The sequence below is a fragment of the Acinonyx jubatus genome, chromosome E2 (genome assembly GCF_027475565.1).
Source record: "Acinonyx jubatus isolate Ajub_Pintada_27869175 chromosome E2, VMU_Ajub_asm_v1.0, whole genome shotgun sequence".
Taxonomy (NCBI): domain Eukaryota; kingdom Metazoa; phylum Chordata; class Mammalia; order Carnivora; family Felidae; genus Acinonyx; species Acinonyx jubatus.
Window position 1 is genome coordinate 28,661,543 of NC_069396.1, and position 24,126 is coordinate 28,685,668.

Sequence of the window (24,126 nt, forward strand, 5' to 3'; positions counted from 1 at the left end):
TAATTTCTAAGGAGCTTCCAGGCTGATAATGAACGCACATTTTACAAAATGTTGTGTCGGAGATTCGTTAGATAGGACACACTTCCTCCGATGTTAGTTATAAAAACACTAAAACGCCAGAAAACGTACCGTAGCTTACAGCACATCTGCCTTTGTCTTGTACTACTGAACAGGTCACTTAACACATAACTGCTTTCTTCTGTATCCAATTTCAGTAACTATCTAAACTTTTCAAATTTATACGAATTTTGTAAATATAACATCAAAACGTGTTTGCTATCTAGAAGATATAAATAATACTTGCTCTATTATCTTTAAATATTGACCTCTGGGGTGTCTGGGTGGCTCAGTCGGTTAAGTATCCGACTTTGGCTCAGGTCACGATCTTGTGGCTTGTGGGTTTCTGTGCTGACAGCTCAGAGCCTGGAGCCTGCTTCAGATTCTGGGTCTCCCTCTCTGTCTCTTACACTCTGTCCCTCTCTCTCAAAAATAAATAAGTATCAAAAAAATATTTAAAAAAATAAGTAAATATTGACCTTTAACACAATAACTGGTTCTGCAGCTCCCTCCTAAGGAGGATGCCAAGGCCAAGGGAATCAATACATTCTGCAAATCCCTAATAGGGCTGAAAACAGAGTGAACGGTAGTAAGTGGGAAACCAGGGGTGACACCTTTCATAGCAGATGGTTCAAATGGGTTGTTCATAAAAGCACAAAGGGGTGTTTTGGCCTTAAGAAAAAAAAAAGTATGTACCCAGAAGAAAAAGGAGATTGAGGGTAAGTACTTAAAATTCAGTGATGGTCAGAATTGCTTCTCTACAAGTCAATTCATTTTTCACACGAGAAGTTCTGACCACCGCATGCCAGTCCCATCTAATTACGCCATCCTTGCAAAGGGCAGCGGGGTAGGCTGACTGTTCTGAGACCCTCTGGGCAGAGGCAGATCTGTGCTGGTCCATATCCACTCTCTCTCAGTCTCCTCCTGTGACCAACACATATGTCTCTGAGTTAACTGTCCTTGAAAAAACACAACTGGATGAACTAAATAGGAGATAAATTCACAAATCTGCCTTCCTTAATAAACACCATGGAGGTTCGAGAGCCGAGCATCAGTGAAACCAGGGAAAATAAGTGTAGAGGAGTTCAGATCTCTTTGGGACACCTTTACAAAACTGTAGCAATTTAAAGGTATACTTACTTTAATTTCCGGCTAATTTTGGTAAATTCCACCAGCCCAGCTTCCATGGGCAATGTTAGCTGTCCTGCTGAGATCATTAATCTGCAGTCTTCATAGGTGTGGTCTGTTACTGGAATTCCCAAAGCTCTAAACAGCATTTCAAAGCAAACAAATTCAATTTTTTTTTTTTTTTTTTTAAGAAAGGTAATGATTTTTTCATTAGGCCTGAGCTGGTGAACGAACAACAGTAAACAGGGAAGTATTTACTACTTTTTAAGCCAGTAGCTTTGGCTTATTATTGCAAAAGAGACGTATTTCTCTCCTTCTGCACAGACTTCCTGGTTGTTTTGTGTTTTAACTGTGACAATAGTTGACTTCAGTCTCAGGGAAAGGAATAAGGCTTATGTTCCAGTCCGGTGGAGTCTTTCACCAGCTGTGGACCTTTTGGCTCTTAACCTAAGCCTCGCTCTTGTCATCTGTATATAGGAATAATTACTCTACTTACTCTACAGGGTTATCTATTGTAAAGATGGGCCGAAAATGCCTGTGGGAGTACCATTTGAACAGCTACATTTGTCTGTACACAGTGTGAGTAATCTACCCAAATCGCTAGCCATCTGCGTTTTTCCATCTCTCGAAACTGGAGATGACTTCTTGCTACATAATCTTCTGAAAATACTAAAGAGAACTGATAATAAGCTCAAGATTTCTTCCAAACCTAAACATCCTCCACCCTCGAAGGAGCACATAACCCCTACTAGCTCCCTCCTGCTCAGAGATCTGATAATGAATTAGATTGGAAATATATATATATATACACATATATATATATAATGACTTGAAAAAAAACTGAGTACTGAGAAGAAAGCCTGGCCAGAACATGAAATAATTTCCTGAAGATTCCTCTTCACAAAACTTTCATTCACGAATATTCAGTGAGACTCATGAAGTTAGATCTTCAACGGTATTTGGTTTTGTTGAATCACCGTGAAGAACGTGACATTTTCAATGAATGGGATACGAATAAAGTATTTTTTTTCTACCTACAACTAGGCTATTTTTGATGAGTAAACGTTCTGGTATAAGAATACGTAAGCGGGAAAATAAACATTTTAACTATTTCAGGAATGTATAATTTATCATGCTCCATGGGTACAGCATGCTCGTTAAGAGCTTTTGGGTTTGGGTAGCAAGTGGGGATGTGAGTCCCAGCCCAGACCCTCACTGTCTGCTATGATCTTGGGCAAACGACTTCCCTCTCTGAATCTCACGTCCCTCACTTGCCTCCTAGAAGTGCTGTGAGGGTCACGTTAGCTACCCAGAGTAACAGCCTGGCACAGTACTCGGTAAGTATTTATCAAGAGTAGTAGCACCACCACTTTACCACTTTCAAATGCTTCTGTCATACACTCTCCTAGGTGACTCTCAGGATAACCAAAACCATCAGAGAGGAGAGACGAGTATTCTAACTCCAACTTTACACGGGAGGAAAAGGACCCCTCGAGGGACTTGTCTGTCCATGGTTGTGCAGCTAATGGAGGTCTTTCCTCCTCTTTATCCAAGACCCTTAAATCTCCACGGCTCCGAATTCAGAAAAAAACCAAAACGGCTGCCTAATCAAATCCCTGCTCTGTTTTTAGGCAAATTATTGGGAGGTCAAAATACCTGGTATAAATTCCCTCCATTCCCCAAATGTATCTTAGTTCCTAACTTTTGGACATGAGCTCCTATGAAAACATAAGGAGAGAGGGAAGAAAACAATATAAAAGCAGATTTTGTAGCTAATCTAGAAACTGGGAAAATCAAGTACCTATAGGTACACATAGTAAAATTTTTTTGAACATTTGAAAATTTATTGTCTCCTGTGAAATATTAATATATATATAATATATACGTAATAAAAAATATAATCTTGCTTATAATACCAAATTCAGTCATGAAGCTGAATTCAGAGTTCTCATTTGAATGTTTACTGGGGATAAATATCGCCGGCCTATGAGCGTCAACCCTCCTACTGGAATGGCGGAAAGAGGTGGCACCTGGCATGAGGGTGAGCACCCTGTAGGGCTGCCTGGGAGGTCGGACAGTATGACATGCATGCTTTCATTACAGGACGGGAGGAGATTGATCTAATCAGAGTGATGGGCAGCTAAAACTCCCTTAAGCGCAGGACAATACTTGCCTCCCGTTTTGCGATTTACAAATCCTAAACTTATAGCCATTCCGAATGGGGGTGACTCCCCGCCGTTTCTGTGCCTCCATTACGTTCCCTTGCAAACTTCCTCCTTTTTGTTGCTGTATTCATTAATGCCTTTGAAACACCCAGCGTTGGCAGCTCTGTGGAGGCTGGGCCATAGGAAGCGGACCATGAAGGGCTCAGACCGTCACAAGGCTTTGTCAGACAGCCACAGGCCAGCTTAGGAGAACCCACCCCGTGGAAGTCACTGGCTGCTCTCTTCTGGTTATTGAATCCTCCCTGCTCCCTTTCTGGCAAAGACACATAGCCATTAGTTTGGGGCTGCATCTGGGGAAAATGTTCGTAGATTGTTTTACCACATTCCCGGGCACGTTTAGAATTTCTAACCAGAATGATTTAAGAAATGAGACCTTCAGAATTAAAAAAACAAAAAACAAACAAACAAAAAAACAAATCCTAAAACTATATAAAAACCATATATTTACCAATCATTTAAAAACTATTTATTGATTATGATGATATATAGAAACTCACTCTGCCATTAGACTCCGGACTCTACAGGCAAAAAGGATGGGATCGCTTTTTTCTTCATCATTTGGTACTTGAACAGGCATAAACTGAAAGACAAACATACCTTTCCATTACAACTGTTAAGCCTAAGCATTGAATGTTACATACATTAATTTATAAGCTGTCTGTCATTATATTAAATCCCCCACCTTCCTGGCGCATGGGTTACATGCTAGACGGGGAACAACACTGTGTGCCACTCAGCGGATCCGTAGTCAAGCCCTGGGTCTTTCTGTGTGTTAACTGGTAGGTCTCTGGAGTTTTCTTCACTGTTGCCTGGACCCTAACAAGAGGGCTGTGATCGCCCACTCACTTCAGTGCGATGAGGATGAAGGAAGCCAGTGCCTGGAATATTCTGGAAGTTGTAAAGCTGTAGGTTCTGAGATCTTATTCTCCAAGCTGTACTTCCTACCACTTCCAGCCCTTTGTGTGAAAATGTTAGTACCAGAAGTAACCTGTTTCTTATGATTTATCTTCTCTACCCACGCCTGTGTCAGCCATATTTTTATCATTTGTTCAAATGTCACGCTTTGCATTTCTTCTGCTCCCTTTTAACCCTTAGCATGGGCTTTCTAGCTTCTGCAGAGTATCATGTGTTATCATTTTAAATTTTACTTTTTTTTCTCTACTTGATTTTCTGTAATGTCTCATTTGTACTGTTCTTGTTTTATTTATAGTTTTCTAACATTTAACAAGATTTTGGTGCTATATTGAACTCATTGCATATTTTTTGAGCACCTACTATATACCAGGCAAGATTAACAGGACTCTATGCCTGCTCCAAAAAAGATCTGTATTTTACTAGGATAGACCAACTAACTTAGGTTCAAGTTATAAAGGTCACATGACCAGGACTCAGCCCAAGTCCTAACAGATTCTAAAACCCTTGTTTTCCCCACTCAACCATCCTTCCTGGAGTATGAGAGCAAGGGATAGGAAATGATTAATTTGGCAGGGGGCAGGGAAAGGCAGCCAAAGAAGCTTTACAGAGGAGCTAATACTTGATCTTGGCTTTTTAAGGATAAACATGATCTCGCCAATAGCTACTGTTCATTGAATTATAACTATGGACCAGGCACCGTGCTAGGGGTTTTATATGCATTATTTTCATTCCACCAGTCCTCTTGATTTTAGTCACAGGATTGGGACTCACATTAAAAGACGTGCTTAAGACTTCATGGCCCATTTTCATTCAATAAATATTGCTGAGGCACCTCCTGTATGCCAGGCATTGCACTAAACCCAGAAGACAGGACAGCAAAGCCCCTGCCCTCAAGGAGCTCTCCATGCGGTGGGGTAAAAGTTATGACAGACGAGTGCAGTCTACCAATGAGAGCTACCATCCACTAAGCACGTACCATAGGCTGGGTATGTGCCGGGTACTGTATATTAGGGGCTTTACAAGATCAACTCTCCATAATTCCTTGAGGTCAGTTCTACCACTTGCGCTTGACGGGCGAAGAAAGTAGCTTGAAGAGGTTAAGACCACACCCCAGTGGCAGGATCACGATTTGAAAGAGAAAGGAGACTGTATAAAGAACACCACTTTTGGACTCATGTCGACCTGTTTTCAAATCCTGTTAATCACGCCGAGAAGCCTTTGGGCAAGGGTGATTCAGAGATGAAGTGTGAGCCGGGGGCTGTGGTGACCAGGTCCAAGCTTTTGAGCAGAAACATTGGTTGGTAGGAATGGACAAACCAAAGAGGAAAAGGCTAAGAGCAGGGAGAAGCCCTGGAGGGTCTGGAATCACCCCGTGAGAGAAGGAAAGACCACGAACAGAGGGAGTGAGGGTACAGAGGCAAGCATGGATGCAAGTGGTACGGGAGGAGAAACTGGACAGGAATCGTAGGACCGTGCGCTAGGTGACAGTGACCGCCATTGACCGCTATGTGACACAGCCTCTCCCAGGGGACGGACGGTGGCATGCTGTGCAAAGAACACTGTTTCGGCTGCTTGCTGTCTTGTTTCTGCCGTGAGGTCCCGGGAAAGTCATTCAGCCCTGATGAGACTCAGTTCCCCCTCTTGTCAAGCAAGGAAGTTCGACTCGATGTTCTCGAAAGCCCTCTCCAACTGGAATTCGACGGCTAGCTTTCCACTTAGGATCGTTATTCTTTAAGATGGAAAAACACGCTAAGCCACCAGAGGTCCCCACATCACTTCAGTATCCAGAGCAACATCCAATCTTTGCAGATAAATCTTTCTCAAGTGTCCCTCCATCCTGTTCTAGATGTGAATTTCTTATGTGTGCTTAGTAGGAAATCCAAGGAAGAAAACAGGACTTTAAAAATCAATGTTCATAAAACCTCTAACAAAAGAATACAAAAACGTTTTAAATTGCCATATAATTCTTCACTTTAAAAAAAAAAAAAAAAGCCACACGATCATTTGACACACGCTTAATCTGTAGGTCATAAAAGCACATCCTTGAAAACCCTGAAAAATAAATTACGGCTACACTGTTAACCAAACATAATACGACGAACTGTGGGTTTAATTCCTTTTACTGCAGGTAATATTTTCTGTGAAAGAATTTTTAATAACTCTCATATTGGCATGGCATTTTATTCTCAATGAAGAAAATCCCACTGAGAGTACAAAATAATTAAAAGCCTGTATTTGACCCGCACGGGCCTTGGAGGCCTCCCATGCCTCCTGAGAAGCAAGTCAATGGAAATTCTCGTAAGAAGTCACTTCTCCTTGGAGCGGACCTAGCCCTCTTTAACACATTTCCATTTTGCATGTAGACATTCAAGGCTCACAGCATATACGGGTCCTCTATGCGGGTAGGGAGACTGGCTGAAGACAGAAAAACGTGATTGTTGTTGTCTGCTACTGTCCCCTAATACACAGCTCAATACTGCAGGGTCTTCAGGACCCCAAATTTTCTTTTCTACCTTCACCTTCTCTCACCATCCCGAGTATCCACATGGACGGTTCGTCAGACATGTTGATCTCACGGCTCTCCACCTGGCCACAGGTGTTCTCAGCTGTGCCTCAGCCAGGGCGACAAACATAGGACGCTAACCTTCTCTGGCAAGTTCTTCCATGAGAATTTCCCTTCGTCGCCTATTGGCTTTTACTTCTCTAACTTGGTCCGGCACAGACTGTAAGAACCTGCTAGTGACCCTCAGGACATGCTCGTCCCTCCCTTCCTGGCAACAGCTGCCTGCCTGTCCCCACTGCCCTTCAGGAGTCAGACACCTCCATGTGGACTTTCTGTCATCCAGAATCTCCCCCTTCTGCCACATCCATGGCACCAACCACATACCCATGATCACCTCTCCTGCTCCTGCCTTCCCATCCCTGCTAGAGACCACTGCGGGATGCTAAAGAAAGGTGCACAGTCTTACGGGCTGAGGCTCCTCCGATCCATGGGAAGCTCCATAGGGTCCTTACAGCTGCTTGAAAATTACGTGATTTTCCCCAGGTGACCATACCGCCTCCAGACTCAGAAACAGTTTTGTTTTGCTGAAGGTCTTCCCTTTTCCTTTTAATCAGGCAAGTGTGCCCCCAAATGTGATCTCAATACTGAGTCTGTTTCCTCAGTGTCTGTGTGACAGGTGAGGATCAAGTTACTTAACATGAACCTCACTGCGGCTTGGATATCTGTGCTGCACCTGCTGCCGTCATATCCAAATGTTTCAAACACAGTCTGTGCTTCTCAGGTCGTAGTCCTACTTTTCATCCCAATGGTACTTCAAGCTCAACTTTAGAAGGAAGACAGTGAAAGAGTTAAGGACATGCGACCCCAAAACATACCGCTTTGGTATACTGATTATTTTGAGCTGAAGGCACTTGGAAAATAGCCAATGTGGGGAGACGTTTCCTCTGAACTTCCCTTACCTCCCTAAAGTCAGCTACTCCGAAAGGAACTCTGTCCTAAAGTCCCTCCTGGGGAGTTTCACCCAACAGGGAAGATGGACTCTTACCGCAGGTGACACGACTGGAATTCGACATCACACACAGACAAACGTGATCACACGCTATCATTGCTCCTGGTCTATTCTTCCCAGGGCCCACCAGTCTTTCCTAAAAACCACTGACTCTCCCCTGCGTGGCCTACCCCCTCCCTCCCCTCCCTCACTACTTTTTGTGGTATCCACTTTTTATTCCCCATGATGCCTTGCACACATATTAAAAATGAATAGACGTGTGTATCCTTTCCCCTATTAATCTGCCCGCCATGAGATTATCTCACAGATCCAGCTATGGAACCTCGGTGGGGAGACGGCAGGCACTGCCTCCCCACAACAGCCCAAGTGAGCTTCCCCAGTTTTTTTCCCATTGCTCCCGAGACTGGCTCCGGGCCTCGCTTCAATGTGCTCTGTTCCTCCCCCCGCAGGCTCGGCACCACCCTGCCCCATCTAAGGGGAGGCTAACCGACATATTTCCCATGCTAACACCTCATTTGTCCTGCTGGTCTGGGAGTGCCCTACCTCCTCCGGGGCCTTAGGCTGCACGCAAGATAAAGTCAGAATTCTTCAGCCCATTTTGAAGGCGATCCGATATCCAGAGCCAACCCTTTACATGGCTACTCAGGCCCAGCAAAACTGCCTTATTCATTGTTTCCTGACCACGCGGGGCACATTCCTTTCTACCAAATGGACCATCGTGAAAAAGAGAAAGACTGATGAGTGACGATACCACAATCAGTCTTTTCTTCTTCCAAGTAACAGGAAAGGACTTTAATGAATCACTCTCAACAACCGTGCAGTTCTGGCTCTTCTCGTGATTCTTCTTTGAAGTCTTCAAGAAAGAGCAAATGCGAATCAAGGAAGGCATTTACGAACTAACATTCGCTGCTTTCTTCCCTGAAGAACAGAGACATTTGGAGGATAAGGGAAATACAAGTGAATGCTTATTGAACACCTACCACGTGCTAGTGCGTAAATAACCTTACTAAATGCTAACCACCCTATAAAAGAGGTGCCATTATCCCCATTTTACCACTGAGAACACAGGCTAGGAGAAGCTTAAGTCATTCACTCGAGCACATACAGGTTGGTAGCAGCAGAATTGGAAGAAAACCCCAGCTAATATTCTTTATATAACATTCTATTTCTTTTTTTAAAAAATAATGTTTATTTATTTTTGAGAGAGAGGCAGTGTGTGAGCAGGGGAGGGGCAAAGAGAGAGGAAGACACGGAATCCGAAGCAGGTTCCAGGCTCTGAGCTGTCAGCACAGAGCCCGATGCGGGGCTCAAACTCACAAACCGTGAGATCATGATCTGAGCCAAAGTCGAACGCTTAACTGACTGAGCCACCTAGGCACCACATACAACATTCTACTTCTCTGCTACTACTTAGAAATTTCAGAATTCTACCGAGTTCCAGAAGAAATTAGCTTTGTTAAAACAAGCACATATATAGGTTTTATGTGTGTGTGTGTATTTGCGTGATAGAGGTTTTCTAAAAGGCTTGTTTGTTTTAGATTCAAAACTACAAGTCATATGAGTGTGTTTGGATAATTAAATAAACTACATAAACATATCTGAACCTTCCCTAAGTAATAAACTCTTTGGAGATTTGAAAAGTTGTACTGGGGCGCCTGGGTGGTTCAGTTGGTTAGGCGTCCGACTTTGGCTCAGGTCATGATCTCTCAGTTCGTGGGTTTGAGCCCCGCGTTGGGCTCTGTGCTGACAGCTCGGAGCCTGGAGCCTGCTACGGAATCTGTGTCTCCTTCTGTCTCTGTTCCTCCCCTGCTCACGCTCTGTCTCTCTCTCTCTCAAAAATAAATAAAGATTAAAAAAAATTTTTTTAAATAAATAAAAAGTTGTATCTATCTACAGGGGTTGGTCATAACACTCACTATTACAATCCTTTCCAAAATCAGAATTGTTTTTTTAATAAAAAAACAATGACCTTCTCTTACTTGTGACAATGGACTGCCCACCATAAAGTACTGTAAGTCCAATTTTAGTTGCTAGAAGCTTGCTTTAAGCTTTGCAAAAGAATTTACTAAAACAAAATGTTTCTGTCTGCCTACAAACATTTTTCTGTACCTGTATTATAATGGATAGCTCTGAATAAAAATAGAGATGTAACCTATGAAGGAGGAAACAGACTGATGGTCACTGTGAATGCCCTGTTTCCATTCATAAAACAGCTGCTGTCCACATAGTGCCCTATAATCTGGCTTTGCATGGATTCTCTTTCATGAGATTCACTAGCAGGCTGTTGATTTATGTCACATTTGGGGATGTTTCCTACCAGCTATCTTCTTCCCTATGTCCCTAAGCCAGATGCTTATAAAGACATACGTGTGAGGTAGCTGGCCAATAAAAGTAACCACTCAAAGACAGTTTAAACACATCCACTATGCCACTATGATCCAGAGAATAACTTTCAGGAGAACCTTCTGCGGACACACATGGCATCGTTGTTCAAGGATGCCGGAAGACCAATTATAGAGGGTGTGAGGTTTGGACCTGATTGTATTTTTAAGACTCAAGAGTCAAGGAAATAATGGCCTTTTCAAAAGCAAGTCTCTGTTGAGAAAGCAGAGAGGGAGTGAGGGGAGGAGACATTACACTCCCTAGGTGTTAGCTATCCAATGGTTTCGGTAACTACAGAGTTGGAAAATCATCATCAGTGAGGAGTGAGTTGTAAAAGGAAAGAATACAGCCTTCAGCATCCAGAGATGTCCTATGACTCACCAGCGCGGTGTCTAAAAGGATACCAAATGATCCACTCAAGTTCATTTTAAAAACTGCAATACTTGGGGTGCCTGGTGGCTCAGTCGGTTAAGCTTCTGACTTCAGGTCAGGTCATGATCTCACGGTTCACGAGTTCGAGCCCCACATCGAGCTTGCTGCTGTCACTGTAGAGCCCGCTTTGGATCTTCTGTCCCCTCCTCTCTCTGCCCTTCCCCTGCTTGTTCTCTCTCTCTCTCAAAAATAAATAAACATTAAAAAAATAAAAAATAAATAAAAATAAAAACCGCAAAACTTAAGACCACATTCTTGAACGGTACATCTTAATTAAGCTTAACTGGTTACTAGAAGTTCTAAAGTTCTAAAAACATATGTAAAAAATAATAACTAGGATTTCCATCAGTTGTAATGAACATGGACGCTGGGAGGGGGTGCTTCTGAACAACCAACACGACTGTAGTTGGCACAACTAAACACGCCGAGCCTTCTAACTAAGCTACTTGTGTGGCAGCTCAAGTCGGGCATCCCCAGATGTGGTGCAGAAGCCGGAGTCTTGACACAGCGCCCAACTCTCCAGGGCCCTGAGCCAGGGTGTGGACACAGAGAGCACCAGACGGGCTGCGGGATACATTTTTCAATTGTGCCCAACCGGGGGGAATTAAAATATTCAAAAGTCATAAAGTGGTGAGAAGTCCCCAAGGTGAAAGGTAGCATCATGAATCTAAAATAAATATAATTGAAATAAGAAGACTACATGTGAAGGCCACAGAGTCCCATCCTCTTGCTCTGCACCACAACTCAAACGCATTGAATCTTACCAGTTCAGCTATTCTAAACCAGGTGCTAGCCATTTTGTTTGTGAAGTTATCAAAGGATATATTCTTTCTTTGCCAGCAAATATTATTCAAACAGGTCTAAGGACTGGCTGGAGAATGCAAACACTGTAATGGAAGAGAAGGAAGGAGGGAATAAAGGGGGAAGGGAGGGAGGGAAGGAGGGAGAAAGAGAGAAAGAGAGAAGAAAGAAAGAAAGAAAGAAAGAAAGAAAGAGGGAAAGGAAGGGAAGGAAGGGAGAGTGGAAGGGAGGGAGAGAGAAAGAAAGAAGGAAAGAAAGAAAGAAAGAAAGAAAGAAAGAAAGAAAGAAAGAAGAAAGAGAGAAAGAAAGAAAGAAAGAAAGAAAGAAAGAAAGAAAGAAAGAAAAAGGAAGGAGGGAAGGGAAGGAAGGGAGAGTGGAAGAAAGAAAGAAAGAAAGAAAGAAGAAAGAGAGAAAGAAAGAAAGAAAGAAAGAAAGAAAGAGGAAGGAGGGAAGGGAAGGAAGGGAGAGTGGAAGGGAGGGAGAGCAGAAGGGAGAGAGAAAGAAAGAAAGGAAGAAAGAAAGATAGAAAAGGAAAAAGGCCATGACACAGAAAGGAAATGTGGTAATAATGGTCGGACAAAAAAATGAGGCCTTTGCATACCTCTGTTGTAATAGTTTGACCACTGAGACATGTGCTAGACAGTTCTAGGTGCATTTTCACATCTGTTGCTAGATCTTGTTTTAGCTGGGGAAGGGTAAATTTAGAGGAAGGGGCAGCATATATATTATATAAACAACATCTTCCCATTTCGCAGAGAAGACAGGGTGGGTGTTTTAAGTATAAGTTTTCCTTCCTCCCTCCTTCCCTCCTTTCCTTCCTTCCTTCCTTCCTTCCTTCCTTCCTTCCTTCCTTCCTTCCTCCCTTCCTTGTTTTAGAGAAAGCAAACAGAGCTAGTCTATCTGTACAGCTATGAAAGATGGAAGAGCACGCTTGGAGTACTTAGAAATAATATAATATTTCTTCCTGACAGGGCTTCCCAAAATATATCCTATGGAACACCGCTTCCAGGAGGTATCCAGAGAAAAAAGGATATGGTGGTCACACCATCTCAAAGGCACTGACAGGTCTTGAGAAAAAGAAATCTGATGGATTTTATTTACACTGGTATTTCTCAAACTTATTAGAGTACAGATTACTGTTTTTCTCTAGAAACATCTAAGTATATTCTAAGAAGTAGTGTTTTTTTGATCACATTGAGAGAGACTGAACTGGTTTTAAAGGGGGGGAAGTGTGGCATGCAATGAATAAATAGATCGTTCCTGGCAAGCAGACAACCTGTAAGTCTCCAGAAAAATTTCACCAAAGTGAAACTCATTTCGAAATGCAATTTGCCCCCTACATCATTTGGTATTTCTGACCTTTATGTGGCTAAATGACTAAGCTATACAACAACAAAAAACCAGTATTCTTGTGACTTAAATTCCATGTCCTGTCACTTGGAGCATAGGCCCCCACTCAAGACTCCGAATTAACATATGCGAACTTAGAGTTCTCATTGCACAATCTACGGATGCAACTGGAAAATGAAGGCAAGAGCCTGACTCGCTCTTCGGACCCTTCTCTCTTCAGAGGCTCCCTGAGGGTGTCACTAGAGCCAACTCTACTGACTCTGCATTTATGAGTCCATTCCTCATCATTGCTAGCATCTAAGAACGGTTCTGGAACCATCGTTCAGAGTCTTAAAAATCTGGCCAGGATTTTCAGAACCATCTAATCGCTCCCGCACTCCCTGCCTGTCTCTGCAACTCAAACCCAAAGACGGCCAAACCAGACCAAAAGAATGCTGACATGCGCTGCCTCCCAGAGAGGATTTCCTCAGGCTTTCCAGGTGCAGAGTGAGTCCAAAGTGAGGGCTTCTGACGTCTGTGCCTCTCCCCAGAGTCCAAGCAGCACCTCTCCGCTCTGACAGAACGTACTCTTCCAGGAGCTGTGGGGCTCCATCGGCTACTGTATGTAGCTCCTTTTGTCAAGATGTGAAGCATACCATACCGTTCAACCGGGCAGAGGTCAGCATTGAAAGGAGGATGATAGAAACCAGTTATGCAAATCTGGTCAGCCAGGGTGGTCGCCTATGAAAGTTCCCAGAAGCCAGAGGTTTTTCCTGATAGGATTCCAAGGGCTGGATCTGACAGCCAGGTGGACAGTTTGTAAAAGACCAGCGCCTGTTTTAAAGATGGCGGATTTAACTGCCAACCTTTGTACGGTGGGGCTCTCGAGACTAGGAGTGCAAAAGAAAAGGAAAGGCCAAATCTCCAGTTCCAAGACTGTTTTTGAATGACTTACCTCAACTTCCACCTTTGTGAAGAGCTGGCAGAAAGTGAGCATACAGAGCTGAATGCTGAGGAGAAAAAAGAACAGGCCATCTTTATATGGTAATACAAGTATCATCTATATCACCCGACGATCCTTTCTTTATAGGCAAACACTACCACGTCATACTTCATATATATATTTTGTGCTTATGAATGCCACACGGCAGCTCTAACACTCCTTGGGCTTAAGCAAGTATTCTTGATATTCCAAAGTTAAATCACCAAGTACAACACCAAATATGTACTTGTGAGTCAGAGCTGCAGCTCGGCAGACTAAACCCCAAATGTGAAGTCTCCTTGACAACTCAGGCTTGTAGGCCTACGAGCCTAGAGAAACTACCAAGGCCACATTTTAAGGTACATAAATGTGCTTATAGGAAAACTCCTGAAGTAAACATTACATTTCGAAACTCTTCTCTGATATTAAAAAAAAAACAAAAAACAAAAAACATTGGGCCTTTCCCTAAAAGCAGAAACTTTATCATAATTGTCCCAATTAATAATCAATATTTTATTTAAGGAGAAATTTTCTGAAATGTTTCAAATTTCATTGTAAAACCAGATAAAGGCTTTCTTTAAAGCGGTTAAAGCCAACCCTCTCAAAGATAATTTCTGAAATAGTTGTTTCTATGTACCTTTCTAATATATATTTAGATTCTCTGGATAGGATTTCTATGGGATTTTTATTTCACCTCATTTAGACAGATGACCCAAAAATCTGGCAGAGTGGATTATACTACATGAAAGAAATCAACCAACCTTTTTTTGTGTTTAAGAAACTAAAATATGATTTAGCTATGAAAGTTATTCAAAGGGGCTTACTTAAGATAAGAAATTTAGAAATTTAGACAAGGAACTTAGTTAAAAGAAGGAATTTAAGAAAGAGATGTACCAATTCCGTATATAATTATAAGTTGTTAAGTATTGGTTGTCAAACTTCGCATCTGAGAGGAAAAAAAACTTTTACTATTAACCCCAAGCAAATAAAATCAATCCACATCGTCTACTATAAAGTAAATTGTCCCTGAGTTATTTAAATTGAACTTTTGAATTTGGTGATTCACACAGACAAATCTGTTCTGAAAATTCTGAATGCTGGAAGGAAGGAAGGAAGGAAGGAAGGAAGGAAGGAAGGAAGGAAGAAGGAAGGAAAACGAAACAAACCAGGCATAAGATCTCATTGAACCTGTGTTGTCCAAACAACACTTCTCAGACCCACACAAAATGGCTTTTCCATAGCTGCCCTTTCTCTGAGTGTATTCCCCAAGTTTATGAACTCTCTCCCTTAGGCTGTCTGTCTTGGTATAGAATCTCTTCCTTAGAATCTGAGTCTAGACTAGCCCTTGGAGCAGGAGCAACTGAGAAAACTGACTTAAGAGTAACAGATTCAGTGTGAAATATGGTATGAAGCCCACTGGAAGATTCGGGCAGAAATGAGAGTTACCACAGGCCAAGCACAATGTGGCATTTGGACAAAACAAAGCTGTGCCTTTTAAAGATTTTGTGTTTATCACTCCTAAGAAATCTTTAACTCCTCAAAAAGTGTTTTCCTCTCTTTTCTGAATTCTCTCTCCTATTTTCTTCTTCCCTTTGTCACACTTGTTAGAAGGCTGGTTTAACCAGAACACTCCATTTTCTATCCTGATCCCCCTTCCAAGAAGGCCTTCTCCTACTTGACCTTCACACCTACCTGGACTGCTGAAAAAGTTTGAAAAAGCCATACTGAGCGCACTGTGAATCTGAAGTCACTATCTCTTCAAGGCACTTAAATTGTCAGGGTCCTAAGGATGACACAACTCAGGAACTATAAAGACACACTATATCCAGTTTGTAGGCACTCCTTTTTCTAAAATACTCTCACACTATTTGTTTCTTCTCACTTGCTCTCGTATAAAAAGCTGAAAACCAGGAACCCAAGATCAACAGTGGCACAAAACACGTATTCTAGCCAAATAAATAAACTGATTTCCTGAAGAGTTAAAGACCACATAATGCCTAGATATTCTTTACAATTTGTGGTCTTTATTTTGAGTGTCGTTCACTTAACTTCAACTATGAAGGACTGAAGCGTAATAGGAACATACATGTTTCACATGTTAATAAACACTAACACATGTGAATGGCCCATCAGTTACCTATTCTGATTTAAATTTATTATTTTGATGCAATTCACACATACAAAATGGAGAAAATTGGCATGCACCATAAAAGAAATCTGACTTTCATACATTGTTTGGATTATCTAAGAGGTATGCAAGGAAGTTACAAGATACTTGAAGGCGAATGAAGATTCCCTTTTAAATAGGTCCAAGTGGTTGTCTATGCATCGACAACATTATGTAAACTCTCTATGTAATAGTATCAAAAGGCATTGCTGGGTAAGCCCCAGGCAAAGTCTTCACATCCAGGCATTTTACATGGCTCTCACCAAATATAAACCAGCTCAGACTTATCCAGGGGGATCTCGACAAAAACGTCTTGAGAGAAAGTACGATTGTACATGCTCTGTTCTTTTTAAAGGCCTGTTTCAATGCAGCTTGCTTAATGGCGAGCTGTATTCCTCTCCTGTCTTAAATGTTTATAGAAACTGCTGATCCCTCTGCTTTTAAAATCCAAGAACGGAACTGAGAGCTTAGCTATTTTCTCAGCTCAGATCAGACACATCACAGCTATTTTAGGCCATATGACGCAATGACTCCGGACTGCTTAAACCGATATAGTAAAACAACAATGGAGACACCAGATAACATGCTAAATCTGCAGTGGGAATAAAACTACAAGATTAAAGCTAAGTAGGGTACAAACTGGGTCACTGGACTGTTTCTTAAGGATTGGTAGCTACACACGTGAGACCCGCAAGAACACAGCAGACAGCCAGAATTCTGCATGTGGCCGGCGCTGGGGGCTAACGGGAAAGATAGTGATGCTCTCTACAGACTTTCTCCTTTACAAGATTCTAGGATCTGATTAGAAATCTTTACTTTTACAAAAACAAGGCTTTTTTTTTTAAAAAAAAAAAAGGAATAAATAATTTTTCTTTTTCTTCCCTGAACAAAATTTATATAAACCAATAATAGAAGCAACTTACAATGTATATCCTTGCCATGTCCACGTCACGGTATCCTACAATAACAAAGGTGTTTAGACTGTTAGTTCAGAGAAAAAATAAAAGCTAAATAAAATCAAAATCTTATTTTCATATTGGTACTCATGTACGTCCCTGCTGAATTAAAAGCAGTATGTTGAAAAGTAAAACAAGCCTATTAAAACGATAGCAAATTGCTCTATGAATTCTTGGATTATATCTCTACATGGCAAAAATCTCTTTTCTATACGTAGCCACTTATCTTTTCAGGAAATTAAGTTGCTTTTAGTTCTTAATAGAATTCTGAGCACGCTTAGCTATTTTTTCTCCTAATGTGAACACATCTGGATAATTAATTTGCTTATAAAGCCTAGAATATATCAGTTCCCAAAAAAAAGGGAGGGGTACATGCTTGGGAGAAAAGATTAGAGTAGTACATAGTGAAAGGATTTACATAAATGCCAAATAGGCAGAAGTACAATTAAGTAAATCTTGATAGATATTAATTTTTTAACTAGGGGATGTCCAAAGGTGAGAAGACAGCCACTGAAAGGAAGTTGAATTGATCGAGAACTCTTGATCTTAAGTGACACAGATAATGAATCATTACATTCTGCTTGTTCATGGAAAGTCTCTAGTAGAGAAAGTTCCTCTCAAGACAAAACAAATTCCAAAAATTCTTTCTTTAGGAAAACAGTGGCACAATAATATCCAGAAGACAGCGGTGTGCCCAGCTGGAGTGGAAGTCCCTGTTTCCTGAGCCAACCGTGCACCTTCTATAGGATGACAGCTTCTTTTCATGTATCTTCTTATTCACGTTACTTGCCAAGAGTCCCACAGCTAGGAAGTACTGAGCCAGTAATGAAACCCCAAGCCAGTCCCAGATTTATCCTGCGACACCAGCTATCCCTCCAGTAATGACCGCTGAATCAGGAAAAGTCTCTTTGTAGGCTCAGTGCAAATCACAAATCTATGCACGTTTCCTGCTACCCAGGCGAATAAGAGCCTGAATCTGAGACTTCATTGGACCATCACAGTAACAACAGAGGAGAAACTGGGGAAATGCCTTCCTGGAACTTAGGAATACCAGAGACATCGTGTAATATTGGTGTCCACAAACACGTGCCTCTCTTGGCAAACTTCTAGAAATGAAATGTGGCACGGGGAATGGGGTCTACCCATGTGCTTCCAGCCTCTGTCTATTCAGAGCTTTCTTCAAATTCTAAAAGGGGTCCCGGAGGATTTGTGCTGTTCGGAATGTCTGAGATGTTTTCCCACGGCCAAACACTATGCTTACCAGCTTGTTCGGGTACCTAAGGAGGATCGGCTGCACGGGAACCCCTGGAATGAAGGCCCCTAAAACCACATTGAGACATTACATCTTCATATATGACAGGAGGATTACCATAAAGAGAATTAATAATAAACGGTACACATATACTTTACTGCTTTAAGAATACACACAAACTGTGAAATGTTGGTAGAATCCCTAGTGCTTTACCAAAATGAGAGAGTTCTAAAATTCAGAATTAGGAAACCAAGATATTAAATGTTATGCCCAAGTCACTGAAAAGGTTTATTTACATCCCCACATGTTTTCATTTTCTAAATACTTATTATACAACAGGATTAAAAAAATAAAAATAACGGCAAAGTCAAGACAAAGAGAAAATGGGGAGAAGAAAATCTAAATCAAAGCAAATACTTGTAGCAAGAACGAGCCCCACTTGCTAGAAGTAAGTTCTAACTTGGGCTCTGAGCATTCCAGCAGCCAATACAAACACATGTTAAAGTATTATCAGTTACTATGAAATTACGTATGAAATTATACATCTCTATGAAATCTATGACTTTATAATATTAAAAAAAAAGAGTGAAGTGTAGAAGGCATCTGAAGCCTTATTACAATGATCACTTGTTTTCTATTAGAAAACACAGGACCTGGGGTGTCTGTGAGGGTAGCCTTGAAGGAAAAGAAAAATCTGCCAGTGGTTTCTGCGTGTGCATGGATATGTGTGTGCATGTGTGTGCGTGTGCATGCACACACACACGCGCGTGCACACACACACACACACACACACACAACTATCCAAGGAAGAAGGGGTTGTGATACCAAAAGAGAAAGTAAAGGAGTTCTGCAGATTCACTGTGTTAAAAACTTTTTATCGGAAAAGAAACGCCCAGAACAAACTAACAGATTGTTTTGTGTATTAGTATCAAATCATTTGAGAAATCTTCCATAGTTTGTTATAGTACATAATTTAATTGATCTCACCTGGTTTAAAAGTAATCAAACAGGAACGATTAGTACAAGTACCTTCTGGGAAAACTAGTATCTTGGGAGAAAAGGAATACGTAGATTTAATATTTCAGTCCAATGAATTGGTTACCTCTTTACTCAGTTTCTTACAACTTCACAAATAGCTGCCAATTCTTAGAAGACGAAAATGAAATAAAAGGCTAACACTTGATTCTACCGAAAACTAGAATCAGATTATTCGGTTTTCCTCTAAAAGAACTGTCGTCTGACCATTAAGGTAATTAGAAAACGGATTAAAGCTTTGAATAGAAAATACACTTAGCAAATGTTTCTTAATGATGATGCTAATGATCTGAAATAAATTTAAAAGAAGATATAGACCCTGAGACCTGGTCAAAGAGCACATTAGATTCTTTCCTCTACTGCTATACATCCTTAACCAAATCGTTCCTACTTCCTTGTTTCTGTTTTCCCTGTTAAATGATATTCACTCCTACAACACATAGTTTAGGGATATATGGAGGAAGCAAAAAGGAGGAAATACTTGCAGTACACTTTATGCTCCCTTGAATTAGTAGACATATGGAATACAGTTTAGTATCTTGTTTGAGAAAGTGTTTTTAGCATTTAACATAGGCCTTTGTGTTCTTCAAGTGAAAGACACAGAGCACAGTTAGTTTCCCCATTAACGGAACAGGCTGGATTTGCTAAGGATTTCAGGATTTGGCAACAAGTAAATTGCCAAGTACATAAAATAACAAAAAAGAAAAATCCTGCACCCACAGAAGTTAGTATGTGTACTTAGTTAGTATTTGTATCGTTTAATAATTAGAAAGGGAAAACTTAATCAGCCTAATGTGCCACAATGACAGGCTATTTATAAAATAAAGATTGTAAGTGTGTGCAATTTCATCCCCCAATTTAAAAACAAAACAAAACAAAAAACAAAACAGGTTTCCTATTACAACAAGATACACTATCAAACATGGCTCATTCAACGGAAATTCTACAGCTACTCCATTAACAATGAACGGATATAGAGTAAATCATAAAATCTCAGATCTGGAAGGGGCATTAAAAGCCATATAGCCTTTCCAGTGCTTGAATTCTTTCTACAACACTCCCCTCCCCCCGCTCAAGTTGTTGCTTAGCCAGTGCCTGAAAATTCTAGAAAAGGATTTCAGATCAGATCATTCTGTCTCTGGACAGAAAGTTCCTTGAGGTGGGTGAAATGAGCTGAAATCTTACCTATTTGTTAACTTTTGCCCACAATCCTAGATATAGTCGTTGGATCCAAAGAGAAAAGTCAAACCCTTATTCCAAGTGTCACTTCTTCCTGGTCACTTTTTAAATCATTCCTCACATCCCTGGGTTTCTGAAACCTCCTGCTGGGTGATACTCCTCTTGGTATTATAACATCTACGCATCATCATGGGTGGCCAGATCACAGGGCCAAGATAGAGCGATACTTATCAGAATTATCCAGTAATTGTTGCCCCTCCCCTTACCTTCCAAAGGCATTCCAGGGGTTGGAGGTAGTGAGATGGGAGAGTCTGGAAAAGTTCTATAGGTGATTCCTTATAATACCCCTTGATCTGAAAAGCTCTGTCTAAATATACTTTGGATAAGACCAAGATCATAATCCCTTTTTTTCCCCCCAATAAACGTACCATACCGTTGACTATAATTGAGCTTTTTGATAGGCTGTCTTTAAGATTATAAATAAATTCAGAGAATGTATTTTTTTATGACACAAAGTAAAAATTGGTTCAAAGAGGCCGGAGAATAAGAAAGAATGATACATTTAATCCCACGGGATATCTCCTGGGGAAGAAGACTTCTGAATACTCATTCATTTATTCTGCTTCTATTATGCTGAAGACACCTAGCATAGGTGTCCCCAGATACTGCCATCTGTGGAGCCAAACGATTTCCAAGTACACAAACAAGAAACAAACTCACAGTATTCTAAATGAACGTCCCCTGTGTTTTACCTGCGGCCACTGTCCTCCTGATGTTGCTCGCCTTATTATTTCATTTATTGTGTTTTTTCGAGAATCCGGATCTACACGGGACACCAGCACTGGCTGCACAGCTCGTAAAAGTCCTTGAAAACAAACAAAAGGTCACAACTGAGTGTTTTTTTTTTTTTTTTTTTTGGCTAAAGCTATCACAGCAATGATACTGTATGAATCATAAAACAAGTGTTATGTAAAATTAAAATACAGCAAATCAAAGAGAACTTTTTAAAAAAAAACCCTCCAATTTAAAGTTTATAAGAATTTAGCTTCCAGAGGCGCCTGGGTGGCTCAGTCAGTTAAGCGTCAGACTTCGGCTCAGGTCATGATCTCACAGCTTGTGGGTTTGAGCCCCGCATCAGGCTCTGTGCTGACAGCTCGGAGCCTGGAGCCTGCTTTGGATTATGTGTCTCCCTCTCTCTTTGCTCCTACCCACTCACACTCTGTCTCTCTGTCTCTCTCTCAAAAATAAATAAACATTAAACAAATTTTGAAAAAAAAAAAAGAAAACTGATTATGTGAATTCACAGTACATACGAATAAGGGGCAATTATTAATTTTACTAAAATTTTCAGCACAACAGTCTTCTGAGTAGGTAGCTTCCTCAGGCATGCAAAATAAGCCTCAATTTGCCAAAATTCCATTGCTAAACAGCTTTCCAGGAAAATGCCATATGATACAAAGCACTGCGGCTACACTGAGGGAAAAAAAAAAGAATGAGCGAAAGAAAGAGAGACAGAGAGAATTTTTCTGAGCTGAATGACAAAGCTGAGGACACGACTGTTTCTCCAAAGCGCCAAGGCAACCTCAGGCAACCTCCACACCCACTCTGTCACCACTTGCGGCTTGCAATAACCATGGGGCAACCGGGGACCAGTCACTTAGAGACTCACACCCTAGGGAGAGACCATAGCACCTGGTGGGATAAGCATTTCATTTGCTTCATTATTTTATACGGCAGGAAGTACTTATTGTTCTACATCATAATTTTCAAAGAGTTTCACGTCCCTCATGGAGATTCTGGGGCAATAATAAGAAAACAGAGTTAAGAGGAAAGACTCCGTGTGAGTGTGAGCTTAATACTCTCAAGAGAAATTCGTGAAATAGCACGTAACACAGTGTTTTCACCAGTTCTCTGGTTCAATTCTCCCTCCAGAAAATCAAGCATGTTTGGTACTTGAAACTCGGTCTTTCTAGCTATATAAGAACAAAAGGAGGGGCGCCTGGGTGGCGCAGTCGGTTAAGCGTCCGACTTCAGCCAGGTCACGATCTCGCGGTCCGTGAGTTCGAGCCCCGCGTCGGGCTCTGGGCTGATGGCTCAGAGCCTGGAGCCTGTTTCCGATTCTGTGTCTCCCTCTCTCTCTGCCCCTCCCCCGTTCATGCTCTGTCTCTCTCTGTCCCAAAAATAAAATAAACGTTGAAAAAAAATTAAAAAAAAAAAAAAAAGAACAAAAGGAAGTCACTGGACCCTGATAAAGATATGAATTTATTAAGAATTATAAGGGTACAGGTAGGGGAGTCTCTAAACTTTATCACAAACTCATTCTGAAAATATAGTTCCTCATTAAAAGTAAGAAAATAGGGGCACCTGGGTGGCTCAGTCGGTTAAGCATCTGGCTTCAGGTCACGATCTCCACGTTCGTGAGTTCGAGCCCCGCATTGGGCTCTCCGCTCTCAGTACAGACCCCACTTCGGATCCTCTGTCGCCCTCTCTCCGTCCCTCCCCTGCTCTATTTCTCTCTCTCTCTCTCTCTCTCTCTCTCTCTCTCAAAAATAAATAAACATTTTTTAAAAAGTGAATAAATCGCTTTGAAGTGTTTCATTATTTTAAAGTTTTTAAAAAGCCTACCGATAAACTATATATGATTTTTTTACAAATTTGAACCCCAAGCATGAAAATATCTATATTGTCTTACAAGTACTTACTGCCAATCAGAGGGACCTGTGCGTTCTCGTTCCGAGACACCATGGAAGGTAACCCAGCTACGACACAGGCAATCCCATCAAAGAATGTTGAATGAGGGGCAGCGACAAAAATTGGTGCCTCCGCAGCACTTGCCACCTTTCCTTTCACAGTAACCATGAATCCCATGGATAAGAACATGGCATGACCCAGAAACTTCAAAACTTGTTGAGTAATTTTCCTTTGGAAATAAATATTAAAAAAAAAAAAAAAAAGACACAATTAGCTTTGTTAATCTCAACTAACAGCAGGGCTTTACTCTAAAACACAATACAAAAACCCAAACATGTCGGAACACTTCATTTTAAAATATGAGCTAAGGGGCGCCTGGGTGGCTCAGTCGGTTAAGCGGCGGACTTCAGCTCAAGTCACGATCTCGCGGTCCGTGAGTCCGAGCCCCGCGTCGGGCTCTGTGCTGACAGCTCAGAGCCTGGAGCCTGTTTCCGATTCTGTGTCTCCCTCTCTCTCTGCCCCTCCCCCGTTCATGCTCTGTCTCTCTCTGTCTCAAAAATAAATAAAACGTTAAAAAAAATTTTTTTTTAAATATGAGCTAAGAAGAATATAGCTAACAGTTACATGGGATTCTTTTTGCCACGTACTATTCTAAATACTTTACAATTATTAATTTATTTAATCTTCAGCCCAATTGTATGAAATGGATTTTATTTTTTAGCATCCTCATTTTGCAGATCAGAAAACTGAGGCACAGAGAAGTACAATTTCCCATGGACATATGGCTACTAAGTGGCTCCATGATTCTATGACTACAGAGGGATAAAAATGAATCTTCAACACACGTCCCCCACTGAGAAATCCAAATCAGTATTGTTCTTCACAGGAGTGACCTCGGGAATGTACACTTGTGTAACAATGATGCTATCTCCCCAGACACTTTTAGAACTCTCATGCTGCATCAGTCGTCAGTTATTTTAGGAATAATTTTTTAAAGCCTTATTACTTATGTCATTATAGCTCTTAGACATCATCAAAAATCTTAAAAGCTAAAGTCACCATCTCGCTTTCCTGGAACGTAGA

General features: G+C 41.2%; 1 protein-coding gene across 2 annotated transcripts in view; it reads right to left on the reverse strand.

The window, feature by feature from the left end:
* The window catches only part of LPCAT2 (lysophosphatidylcholine acyltransferase 2), a 67,815-nt gene that overhangs the window by 28,577 nt on the left and 15,112 nt on the right, over positions 1-24,126 (reverse strand). Inside the window, exons 3-10 of one of the 2 annotated variants that reach the window (XM_027044462.2) lie at positions 23,055-23,272; positions 21,105-21,217; positions 19,126-19,186; positions 18,148-18,206; positions 16,854-16,888; positions 13,737-13,791; positions 3,908-3,990; positions 1,198-1,323 (exon numbers count right to left, since the gene is read on the reverse strand). In XM_027044462.2, coding sequence (XP_026900263.1) covers positions 1,198-1,323; positions 3,908-3,990; positions 13,737-13,791; positions 16,854-16,888; positions 18,148-18,206; positions 19,126-19,186; positions 21,105-21,217; positions 23,055-23,272 — 750 coding nt within the window. The remainder of the gene's footprint in view (positions 1-1,197; positions 1,324-3,907; positions 3,991-13,736; positions 13,792-16,853; positions 16,889-18,147; positions 18,207-19,125; positions 19,187-21,104; positions 21,218-23,054; positions 23,273-24,126) is intronic. The other variant, XM_027044463.2, reaches the window with a different exon arrangement.